General features: G+C 44.9%; 1 protein-coding gene across 3 annotated transcripts in view; it reads right to left on the bottom strand.

Moving 5' to 3' along the window:
* Positions 1–12,766, bottom strand: part of LOC308097529 (paired box protein Pax-7-like) — a 74,407-nt gene that overhangs the window by 38,677 nt on the left and 22,964 nt on the right. For all 3 annotated transcript variants that reach the window (XM_080445349.1, XM_080445350.1, XM_080445351.1), the window contains exon 5: positions 7,976–8,175. In XM_080445349.1, coding sequence (XP_080301475.1) covers positions 7,976–8,175 — 200 coding nt within the window. The remainder of the gene's footprint in view (positions 1–7,975; positions 8,176–12,766) is intronic.

The raw sequence follows: 12,766 nt of genomic DNA, 5'->3' as shown, positions 1-12,766 counted from the left end.
TTTAACTCTTGAGTGTAAAAATGGACCGTAACAGTCCATTGCATATTTAACTGTTCTTTTGTAACTATCCGTCTCCGTCTCTCTCTCTCTCTCTGTCCTGTCCTTTGGTGGTAACATGGTGCATGCATGCCAGGAGCCATACAGAGGTCACATGCAGGCACAGAAGGTGCTAAGAGAGGCCCTCACTCTAGCTTTCTCTTCTCATTTGACATAGCTTGACATACAAAGAGTTGGAGGGGGTTTTACTGCCTGCAGATGGCCGGCAGGATCACACACGTGCATTTTCACACACGCACACACGCACGCACGTGTATGGATAAATGCACAGCATTGCACACACATACACCATGCATGCAGGCAGGCATACAGTACATGCATGGTGCATGGTGCATGTGTGCCTGTGCACGTGTGCAACGGCACGAATACACAGCCTGTACATGTATACCCAGACATGCACGCACGTGCATGCATGGACGCAGAAGGACACTCGCACACACCATGCCTGCACACTGACAAGTGCAAATTCAAACTTACGCACACACACACACACACACACACACACACACACACACACACACACACACACACACACACACACACACACACACACACACACACACACACACACACACACACACACACACACACACACACTTGCTTACACTCATGTACTGTACACATTTGTGACACACACGTATGAACCCCATATCCCTGCCCTTATCCCCCCCCCCACCCTCTCTGTTGTTGTTGTTGGATGTTCCCATGTGACATGTCTTGTTAGGAAATTGACTCCAGATTCCATGCATTGGAGATGGTAGGACATGCAGCCTGCAGCCTGGATGGAAGCTCCTACTCACCTGCTGAAACACTGATCAGAGATCAGCAGCCAGAGAGAACCTCTCTCTCTCTCTCTCTCTCTCTCTCTCTCTCTCTCTCTCTCTCTCTCTCTCTCTCTCTCTCTCTCTCTCCTCTCTCTACATGTCTGTTTTTACCAGTAACCCTAACCCAACTGTACTTGGTCAAGGGAGATATTGCGCTATGAGCTTAAGGCAGTGCTACCTCACAACCAGTAGGTGTCCTACCTGACACCAGCATCTAAATCTGTCAATGGAAGAGTAGGGAGACTACCTCCAACTGCAGCTGTACTAGATATATTGTATTAACATACTCTTACTCTACACAGATTGGTTAAAATAATGTTTTATTTGTTCAAATAAGTTCTCGATTGCAGTTTTACTGTAACTGCAGTTGGGGCTGCTAATTAAAGAACAGCTGAGGAGAGATGGTTGAGACTGGATAGAGGAGTGCAGGGGTGGGGGTGGATTACTGGGAGTAGAAAGACAGAGTGAAAGAAATTCATTTGAATTCTCAAACACGGGTCCCTGGTACACAGCCATTGCTTCCGACCCGCTGATCGCCACAAATCGCATTTGCTCCTTTGTGCCGCATCAAAACAAATGACTCCGGGGAGTTGCTTTGAGCCAACTTTCTAAGCAAGTTGTTTTTGTAAAAGGACAATGTCGCTTCATTGACTTAAATGTGTTCCTGCGAAGGCCATCTAGGCCGGTCAAGTTGGTTCGGTCGATAAAACTCAAGAAACGCCACAGGGTGTTTTTCTTTTGCACCCCTGTTTTGGTGAAAATTTCCAAGATCTACCACAATTGCAGATCTACAAGCTCACAGCGTGTCACGATTTGACTATAGATCAGCTATTTTTGCTGTGCAACACCATCATATGACAAAATATGAAATAAGTGTAACCACTTATTTCATATCTTGTTGTACGATGGAGCCAAAAAGTGCTTCAATGCTTGTCTTTAGTGATGGTGATATCTGAAGCCTCCTTCAAGCTAAGGGCCATGGCCGAACAGATGCGTCGCTCACAATCCAAAGTGTGTGTGAGGGGACATGCACAACATGTGAGGAGAATTTCCTCTTCTCTACGAGATGTGTGCATCTGGTGATCACACATCTGAACTAGAAAAAGTGCTCCTCGGAGCACAGGTCTCCGCCAGGTCAGGTAGGTTATTGTGGGCCAGCAATGTTCAGAATTTGCCAATCAGGATGGAATATAAAAAATCGGACAGAACCACCTTGATCACTTGACTATAGAGATAATGTGTACTGATTTGCATGATGTTTGGAAATAAATTGTAGGAGTAATATAAAAAAGAAAAATCTGCCTACTGGTGGCGCTATAATAGGGCAATGTTAAAAGGGTGGCGTTTGTTCTTCAACGTAGTGCAAATGTACGTGCAAAGTTCCACCGCAATCGGACGCTGTGTTCATGATTTGCAGCATTTTCTTCAAAACGGGCCACTCCTGCAAACCTTAGATGTCAATGTTAGCCAATCAGGATGGAATATGAAAAATCAAACAGATCCATCTTGATCACATGACTATAGAGATCATGTGTACCGATTCGCATGAGATTTGGATAAAATCTGAAGGCTTAATGTCAAAATATGTGTTTTACATAAGTCGGCTCCTGGTGGCGCTATAAAGGCTAATGTGAAAAATGCAGGGCAGGTGTTTTTCCTTGGCCTCTAGGGAGTATGCGTGCAAAGTTTCACGCAGATCGGTGCAGTTACAGTTAAAAACGCAATTTGGCCTTTTATAGCGCCACCATGAGGCTGATTTGAAAATTTCCAAGTGGCATTTCTTCCTCGGCCTAGTGGGAATGTGCGTGTGAAATTTCACGGAAATCGCAAGCTGCGTTCATGATTTGAGGCATTTAGTTCAAAATGGACCAATCCTGCAAACTTTGGAAGCCAACCTTAGCCAATCAGGATGGAATATGGATAACCAGACAGATCCGTGTTGATCACATGACTATAGAGATACTGTGTACTGATTTGCGTGATGTTTGGATACAATCTGTAGGAGTAATATCAAAAAACACATTTTGCACAAATCGGCCTCCTGGTGGCGCTATAACAGGGCCATGTAAAATATTTGGGGCAGAGGTTCTGAATTGGCATCCAGGGAGTGTGTGTGCACAGTTTCGCAGCAACCGGGCCAACGGTTTCGGAGATTAGCCGCTCGCAGACAGATGGACGGACGGACGGACGGACGGACGGACACACGGACGGACACACGGACGGACGGGGGGTAAAACATAATCTCTCGCCATGCCTTTCGGCCTGGCGGAGACAATTAATGCCATGGTAGAAGTGCTGACTGGTACATTGGGTTTGGTTCCAGACATGGGACCAGTCTCCACTCTCTTTGCTGCCTGTACATGCTAATAATGCAGCAATGCCTTAAAGATGGTATAAGAAACATTTCAACTGACAAAATCCAAATGGAACTGCGCTAAAACAAACACGCAACCTTCGTCTTCGTGTAGTGACTTTGTATAAGAATATGGCTTGGTCGGCAGCCAGACGGGGTTCAAGCAGACAATGGAATTAATTAAAGAACAGTGCTGGAAGTTGAAAAAGACGCAGATGCAAAGATTATTTTTCTCTACATATATCGCTCTCTCTTTTTCTTTCTCTAGATCTCTCTTTCTTTTCCCCTTTCTTTCTCTCCCTCTTTATTTCTCCCTTTCTCTTTCTCTCTCACTTTCTCTCTCTCTTTCTCAATCCAATTCAATTCAAAGGGGCTTTCTTGGAAAAGAAAACATATGTCACATTGCCAATGCAAGTGTGAAATAAAAACAACCAAAATTGATAAATGTATGTGCAATAAAAAATATATTTGCACTAGTAATAATAACAATAGCTTGTATTGTTAGCGCCTTTCATGAACCCCAAGGACGCTTTACATCAAATTCATTCATACTAGAAATGTGTCAACAGAACTGTGTAACATTGCAACTTTGCAATCAGTAGGGATAGTATAATAGGAGGGAAAAACATAAAAATACGACCAGAAAATGTGTGCTGTTGCTGGAAAGATATTTTAACAAAAAAATATAAATAATAAAAAACATTTTCAAATGTATTTAAAGGTATCAGCACAGTGCAGATAGTGCAGGAATCAAGAATCAAGAGGACAGTCTGTATGTTGCTTGTATTCCATTGTCCTTTTCCTGTCAACAGGTCACAAATCTTTCTGCTGTGTTTGCACATTTGCTGCACTTCACCCAGCAGATATGGGAGTTTTCGTTATTAGTCAGGTTTTCTAATTATTTTGTGGTGTTTGTAATCTGTGGGAAGTATGTATCTCTGACGTCTTATACAGTTGGCACTTACAGAAAGTGCAGCTCGATTTCTCTCTTTTCTCTCTCCCTCTGTATTTTTTCTGTGTGGCATCATGAAGCTCATGGCCCCGTCTCTTTTCTAAAGCTCATAACCTGAGGAAGTGCGACACGATGTGAGCTTTTAAGTCGGCTATTTTCCGTGTGCGACACCGGCACACAACTAAGTATAACTCAGGCTTATGCCTTCCCTCCCTTCCACCAGCATGCTAGCAACCCCACCAGCGGCCCGCTCCCCCCTCCCAAGCTCACACATCTGGATCTTGTGTCAAGCAGCAGCTGCCAGGCAAGTACAGGTCACCAAGGTCAGCCGAGAGGGGTCAGGTACCTGACTCCATGTCCTGCCCTGTCTGTGGCATTGAGACCTTAACGGTAGCCTCAAAACAGGGGGTCGTGGTTGGAGTGACTCTGTTAGACCTTACAGGTCCATTTTTTCTCTTTCAATGTTAAATTAACACTGAGGATTTTACAGTGTGGGGCTCGGCCAGGGAGCCGTTTTGAATGCAACCCCAAGTCATTGGATGTCTAGGTTGTATATAATGATACTTTGCCTTTCACGCAAGATCAGAAAGATTGGTCCCATTGTATGGTGACTGACTGATTGATTGATTGACGTCTTTATCGACAAAATACAATATGAGCCGTATAATCAACATATGCATCATATCTATCATATCTTTGTACGTGTCAAAAGGATAAAACACAAAAGGCCAGAGAGCTTATTTCCATTGAGGTTGGTGCCAACCTACAGTATGTATAGCTTGTTTTGGCTTATTGTGAATGTATTTTGTGTGTTTCTCCTGTGAAATATGCCCTGGCTCTATTTGTACGTAAAACATAAATCAAAACATTGACATGCAGTATTTTGCTACTTGTCACTTTTTGATGAAAGGGCCAACTTGTCAGCCCTCAATATTTCTCTGTTGTTCAGCCAAACTGATAAACCTTACTTTAGCTGTTTCATAGAATTTCCCTCACTCAATTGTTTCTTTCGGGCCCTAGACATAAATTTGCCTTCAGTTTTAGTGGTCTTATCCAAATTTAATTTACTTTGACCTTATTCAGAGTTTTTGAAGCCACACATTAGATTACTAGAGAAAATCCCTAAACAACCTGGTTGCCACATGTCCAAATATGTTATTGGACTTTCACACAATTTGGGGGTCTGTTTATACATAAATGTGTGTGTGTGTGTGTGTGTGTGTGTGTGTGTGTGTGTGTGTGTGTGTGTGTGTGTGTGTGTGTGTGTGTGTGTGTGTGTGTGTGTGTGTGTGTGTGTGTGTGTGTGTGTGTTTCTTGAAGAGGATGAGGAGTTATCGTTAACCATTTAAACCTTATAGCGGAAATCGGACCTACAAGCACAACGTGAGCAACGGTAGCTAACCAATTAGGGCCAGCTAAAGAGCCATGGCCGGGTGGTAATCCATATTTACGATTGTTAAAGCACAATTTGCTTGTAAGCAAGCACAGTTATTTTTAATAAAAGTTGTGTTATTATAATTAAAAGGCCCAATGTGTGTTTCTGCCTCACTGTCTGACCAGTAGTATTAGATGGATGAAGCAGAATTGTTGGGTTGGTTCAGGTTGTCCTGAACTGAATTAAACTTTGTAAAATCATGTTGCTGTCTTCTGTCAGTCAATAAGGATTGAATGTTGGCACGGATCACATGCCTGAGTGCAGTAGTAGTGCATAGTACCTCCTGCTCTCTCCCTCTTTTTTTCCTTTTACTAGGCCTTGATTGATTCATGTTGCTGTTGGGTTGAAAGCTCCCATGAGAGGAGCCAAAAGATCCCCCTCTAATATGCGGTGAATTTTACAAGGAGCGGTGGGCTTGAAAGTGGTGGGAAGAAAAGATCCTAGCCAAGATGTTGGAGAGTGAGAAATCCATCAGGAATGCAACCCCTGGCTCATTCTATCCCCCAACCACGCCACCATCGCCCACCGCCCCCTCGCTGGCGCACCTAACAGCTGTTGCTATAACTCTACAGTATTTTTCTCCGCCGCGACTTCGAGAAAGTGGGAATTGTGCGGGCACAGTAGAGCTGTCAAAACTCCAGCGAGAAGAAAGGAAGCGTTCTCTCTGGGGCGAGACTTGAACAGCTGGCCGACTTACAAGGGTGTTTTACGTATGTGTGAATGGAAGTCCGACTCAGCGGGTAAATATGTAACGTGTGTTAAAAAAAAAAAAAAAGTGTTGAAAATTCGAGGACGGCGCAAAGGAGAATGTTCTAACTCGCAAGAGCAGTGCCAAACGAATGCATGGCGAGAGGAATGAGATCATGACGGATTCACTTTGTCTGCTTGCAGGGATGTTCATATCACCGTCCATGGAGACACTCTCAACAGAAACCAACCAAAAACTAAACAACAGGCAGATAAGCTACAGTATAACTGCTGTGTGCCAAAGAAAACTAACAGAGTCTCTATTCAACTGAGTCCTTCTTCAGAACCTTACCCTGATCCGTATAAGGGTCCAAATGGACTGGTTATAGAGCGCCGAAGTCTGACATCACTGCCGCTAGAGGGCGCTAACCCCCTGGGTCACAATGTTATTAGAATTCCCATAGGGGAATCTTAGATCGTGTCATATAAAGAACTGTGTTCCAAAAATAAACAAACCACCCTTGCGATTTTACTCATATGGATATGAAGCATCAACTGACTAATTTATCCAAAGAAAGACAAAACATTTTTTTCCTCCAAACACATACGTTATCAAATGTAACTCAATATCATAAACGACACAGAGTCACGTACCTGACAAAATTGCCGGGGTGGTTTGTTTATTTTTGGAACACAGTTCTTATATGACGTGATCTGAGATTTGCCTATGGGAATTCCAATACAAAAAATAACGCTGTGACCTAGGGGTGTGCCGATACACTAATTTCACGAAACTATACGATACGATATTGGGCTCACAACTTCGATACGATACGATACGCACTTTTTTATTATGAAAATATATGGGGGATAAAAAAATGAAATGCAAACAAATAATTCTGTTTTTTCATTATTCAGACATGCAAACTTGTAGCTTTTCAGCTACAATAGCCGTTTTGAATCCAAATAGGGCAATAGTGTGACACCTGACCCGAAAAAAAAAAAACATGTTGTCACCCTTTTCACCTCGGGGCTGTTTGCATGCCTGATTATTATTATTGTAAAAAAAAAAATAACGATAATAACGTAACGCGATATATCGCGGGACGATATATCGGCACACCCCTACTGTGACCCAGAGGTACCACTCTCATGGCATTGTTTTTTGTGTGACGTCAGGACTTCGGTACTCTATAGGTCCATTTTGGTTCCATTTGCACACTCTCAGAGTTAAATTAATACTGTGGATTTTACTGTGCACACCTGTATGGCACCGTAAAGAGGATCCCACAACATACACTGCTACTGAACCATTGATGAACTTCCATACACCAAGCTGGGCTGACCAGCTCATGTCTTGTGTATTATAATTTTAATAATAATTCATTAACGTTTTAAAATAGATTTTGCAGTGTTCTGTGTTCAAGTTCAAACTTACAGAGGCTTGGGTCCAGGTAAGCCCAGTTGATGCTTATTCTGTACCACACATGTTTAACCACCTGAACCCATCATGACTATTCTGGGGGGAACATTTGCCAAAAATAGCCGATCTACAAGTTCACAACGCCTCGCAAGGTGGTGTAGACATAAAAAAAAAAGTAACTCAGGTCTGTTTTGACTAAGAATAGAAGGTTTAAGTGGTTACAGAATAGGCATCAACTGCTTACCTGGACCCGAGCCTCAGTAAGTTTGGTCCTCTGTGCGAGCTCCTCCCTGGTGTAGATGTCGGGGTAGTGCGTCCTCTCGAAGGCCTTCTCCAGCTCGTCCAGCTGCTCGGCTGTGAAGGTGGTGCGACTCCTCCGCTGCTTCCTCTTCAAGGGCAGGTCAGGCTCTGACTCCACGTCCGAGCCTTCGTCCATCCGACTGCCTGCGAGAAAAAACAGATCCAGCGAGAGAAAGGTGAGTCTCTCTCGCCTCGGCGACAAGCGAAACTTCACAAAGTACAAATCTTCTGTGTTCATTTAACTCAGAGAGTGTACAAATAGAACCGAATGGACCCAAATGGAGTCTCACGAGCAGTGGTGTAAAGTAACTAAGTACATTTACTCAAGTACTGTACATAAGTACCATTTTTAGGTATTTGTACTTTACTGGAGTATTTCCTATGTTCTGTACTTTTACTTCTACTCCACTACATCTCAGAGGCAAATATTATACTTTTACTCCACTTCAATTATTTGAAAACTTTAGTTACTAGTTACTTTGTAGATTTAGATTATTATTACAAAACATACATTACCCACTTCAGCCCTATATACATTTCGGCCATTTGAAAATAGCCGATCTGCAAGCTCACAATGCATCGTAAATTGTACAAGTACATTTTGATAGCAATACTTTTGTACTTTTACTCAAGTAAATTTTGAATTCCAGATTTTTGCTTGTAACAGAGTTTTTCTACATTGCAGTATTGATACTTTTACTTAAGTAAAACAATCTGTCTCTCGCCTCTACAAGAAGCACAACTTTATACAGTAAGAAATCCTCAGTGTTCATTTAACTCAAGAGAGTGTACCCCCAATCCAACCCTTGATGCTGAGTGCCAAGCAGGGAGGCATTGGGTCCCATTTTTATAGTATTTGGTACGACCCGGCCGGGGATTGAACCCCAACCTCCCAATCTCACTCTACCCACAAGGCCACTGAGCTGGTTATTTGTGTAAAGTACAACTGAATTCTGGCTACTCTGTGATGCTAGAATTAACTTAAATGTGTTTCATTTTACAGCAGGTTCCACAAAAGTATGATTTCTCTTTTCTAATTTTGCTAGTGCGGTGATCAATGATTTATTCATCTAATTATTAGTGAATACATGATGCATTTAATTGCATGGCTCCAGGAGCAAGAACCAAATGTATATCATCACTGCAGGTCCAAACTATTCAAACCACAAACTGGTCACAGTAAATTCACAACAACAACCAGTAAACATTCACAGAGAGCGACAGTAGATAAAAGGGACCTCCTATTGGGCTCCTCCGAGGGCCATATCATTTCACCGTGCTGCGTGTCACTTCACTGTGCATTTATTTATATGACAGAACCCTTTCTGTTCCTGTAAATGCAATCCCACATCACTACCCATATATTCCACAAGCCCCTGGGGCATGGAGCTGAGAGTTGGAGGGGAAGGGGATGGGGGGGGGGGGGTTTGCTAATCTCCCCAGACCACCTTGGTGATCCATGTACCGCCATTCTTCCACAAAGCCCCGGGGCGCTGCTCGCAAAATACTGGCAGGGTGTAAATATTCCCAATATATGTGGCTGATTTCATTGAAGCCCCCCCCCCCCTCCACCCCGCATGATGTACTGTACATACACTGGTGTTTTTAAAATAGCTGCAGCCAGATTATCTGATGCACACGGTTATCTGTTTCAATTAGAACTAACATCATGAAGGGAAAGAGCAGATCTATGGTTCCTTTGTTTGTAATGAAATGTGTGAACAACGCGGCCACTTACACTGTGGCGATGTAGCGGGCCGGGGCGATGATGAGATATGACACCGTAATGCAACAGTGAAACGCTGTCTCGTGAAAATGCTGTAAATGACGAGAGCCCTCAGAATACAGCATCATCTGACCAGCCGAGCACGCACGGCAACAGTTTCAAACGGACACAGCTGTGAATATAACCCCGTTCAAAAGGAAGCCTCGGGTCATGTCTGTCTGTCTGTCTGTCTGTCTGTCTGTCTGCAGACACTGTCCTCTCTAAAATGACTAACGCTTGATTTATACTTGGTTGCACGCCGGTGTCTCACACCAAAAATAACCGACGTACAAGCTCACAGTGCGTCATGTGTCTGCGATGCATGGTCAGCTTGTAGATCTGCTACTTTTGGTGCAAGACATGATGCGCAGCCAAGTATAAATCAGGCTTTAATGTCAGTGTCTGTCTGTCTGTCTGTCTGTCTGTCAGGTGACATAGAGAGAGAGGTGAGGAGGGGTCCAAGGTGGCCACTGTTATCCCGTCTCCTCATTTCGTTTCAGGCTGGAATTCTTAGTGGTGTCCCTATTTATTTTTTGCCAGCGGTTCGGGGACAGAGCGGGGGCTGATCCCTTCTCCAAATCGCTCCCCTCGGCAGCCTGCAGAGGCTCAGCTCCTCAACCAACCCCAACCCCCCCAACCCCCCCACCCCCCCACCCCCCCCCCACTCCACGTCTAATCCAGCATCCAGCCCGTGGCTTCTCCCTCTGCGCTTTAAGCCATTCCACATTAGGGGATAGCTGCACTGCCTGGCTGCACCCTGCACCTCATAGATATGCATTGGTGGTGGTGGTGGTGGTGGTGGTGGTGGTGGGGGGTGACAGTGATAGAGACATGAGGGTACGATGTTGGCCCCATAGAGATGGAGAGAGAGAAGTGGAGAGGACCAAAGCGGGGGAGGAGAGGAGAGGAGAGCTGGAAAACTAGATGGGATCAAGACTGTGTGAGGGAGGACAATGTGAAAGAGGAGATGAGCAAGAGTGAGAGAGATATTAAGCGACAAACTGAATCGAGATATGCAATGGAGAGTGCTGGGAAGAGACTCTCTCTCTCTCTCTCTCTTTCCTAAGTTCACCACTGTAGCTCTGACCTAGCCTGACACTGTCGTTCAACCTTGTGCAATAGTGCAGGCTCAGCTAGCTGACATGCCGTCTCTCCCTCTAATGGCACCCTCGCTTTTCCAGCTCGTCTCTATGGCGCCTCTTCAGGAGCAGCAAGACCATGACACAGAGGGATGCACTGCAATGGGCATTAAAGTGTACAGAGATCAGGGCTTGCACAGATAGAACCCAGCTACCCAGGTAGAGCCCCCAAGCACAATCCGAGCCCATGACACAGTGTAATGACACATTAGCTGCAGAAAGTGAATGACATACAGTGTCATGACATTAGGCTTCAACTCATGTTGATAACAGTAAACGGTTGACAGGTGGAGATATAAGACACAGCCATGACAAGGGTTACATTGTAAATGTAAAAAGGTATCTCTTATGCCATAGAAAGCCCAGAAAGGCTTGAGAACATTTGAGAAAACAATTACTTGCAGCCACACGTGATGCAACTGAATGCATACAAACTTGTTTTCAAATCTGCATCTGACAGAAGATGGTCCACGCCTAAGCATGCGGGCATGCATAATTGCATGTTGTTATGTGTGTGTGTGTGTGTGTGTGTGTGTGTGTGTGTGTGTGTGTGTGTGTGTGTGTGTGTGTGTGTGTGTGTGTGTGTGTGTGTGTGTGTGTGTGTGTGTGTGTGTGTGTCTGTGTGTGTGTGTGTGTGTGTGTGGCGCTGACAAGACTGACAGCTGTAATGAACACAGTAGCCATGTGGGAATGTCTGGGTGTTTAATAGAAATGTCAGCGGCCCCTCATCTCTTGTCTATTCCTGTTCGGCTCAACCGGAGCCCCCCTGAGGGGACAGTAGCTGGAGTGCGGGGTGTGGCGCTAAACTTTTAAGTTCTCAGCGAGAAACACTTGAAAGCTGGTATGCATGAAGTGCTGATAATGGCCACTTACGTCGGAAGTGACACTTTCGACAGAACGAGGCGCTTTTTCTTCCCCCGGCAATTAACACGTTAAGACCACCACGAGCTGTCGTTTCAAACAGACCGAAGATTATTGCTTACGTACAGGTGAAACCCGGGTACAAAGTCTTGAGTCACAAAGTCACATGCGCCCCAGCCCTCTCTGAAATGCTCTCAAGCGGCGACACAAAGGACTTCTAGGTAACGACACGCGGAGAAGGCGTGGGCGGACATGTATGTTTTTCCAAAGCACCCCCACCCCGCCGGTTTATTTGTGCGCTGGTTGTACGTGCGACTTTGTTTGCGATGAGAACAAGTTTGTGACACATTGGTGGCAAAAAAAAACAAAAAACGCCTTGAAACAGAAAAGGCCCATCAAACTAGCTTAGAAGACTACGGGGCCGGCTCTGTAGTTTAATTAAACAAGGAATTATGGGATTAGTCAGAGGCTCTCATTACAGGCCACTGGAAGAGTCTCACGGTGGATGTCTTTTTGTATCCACCCCCACCCCCCTACCCACACCCCCTCCTCCACCACCCCCCCCCCCCCCCCCCCTCTCCCTCCCTTCTCAAAAGCTCCCGCTAGAGAATTCTCAACGGATTACATGTGGCCGCAGGACATGGGGCTGCATTAATTAAATCAATTCTTCAACCATTTTTAGCCACTGCAAAGATTTGTTTTCCATAAATGAAAGTAGAAGAGAGAAAAAAGATGCATAGTATATACAGTGCATAGACATATTTTGACGTGGGCCTTTTAAAGAATCGGTTCTTATTTGTTGTTGTTGTGGGTGGTGGGCTGGTGAAGGGGACGGGGTGGAGGGTGGGGGTTGCAGCCCGGGCTGGGCTGGCTGCTGCAAAGCGATTTGCCGCTAACGCGGCGTGACAACACTTGAGGCCGGTGCAGCGGGCTATGGATCACTTTCCTCAGAAAGGCACAGCGCAGGCGC

Source organism: Gymnoscopelus braueri, assembly GCF_963280865.1.
Source record: "Gymnoscopelus braueri genome assembly, chromosome: 12".
Taxonomy (NCBI): domain Eukaryota; kingdom Metazoa; phylum Chordata; class Actinopteri; order Myctophiformes; family Myctophidae; genus Gymnoscopelus; species Gymnoscopelus braueri.
The sequence above is the reverse complement of the archived record's forward strand: the minus strand, read 5'-3'. Positions and strand labels throughout refer to the sequence as shown.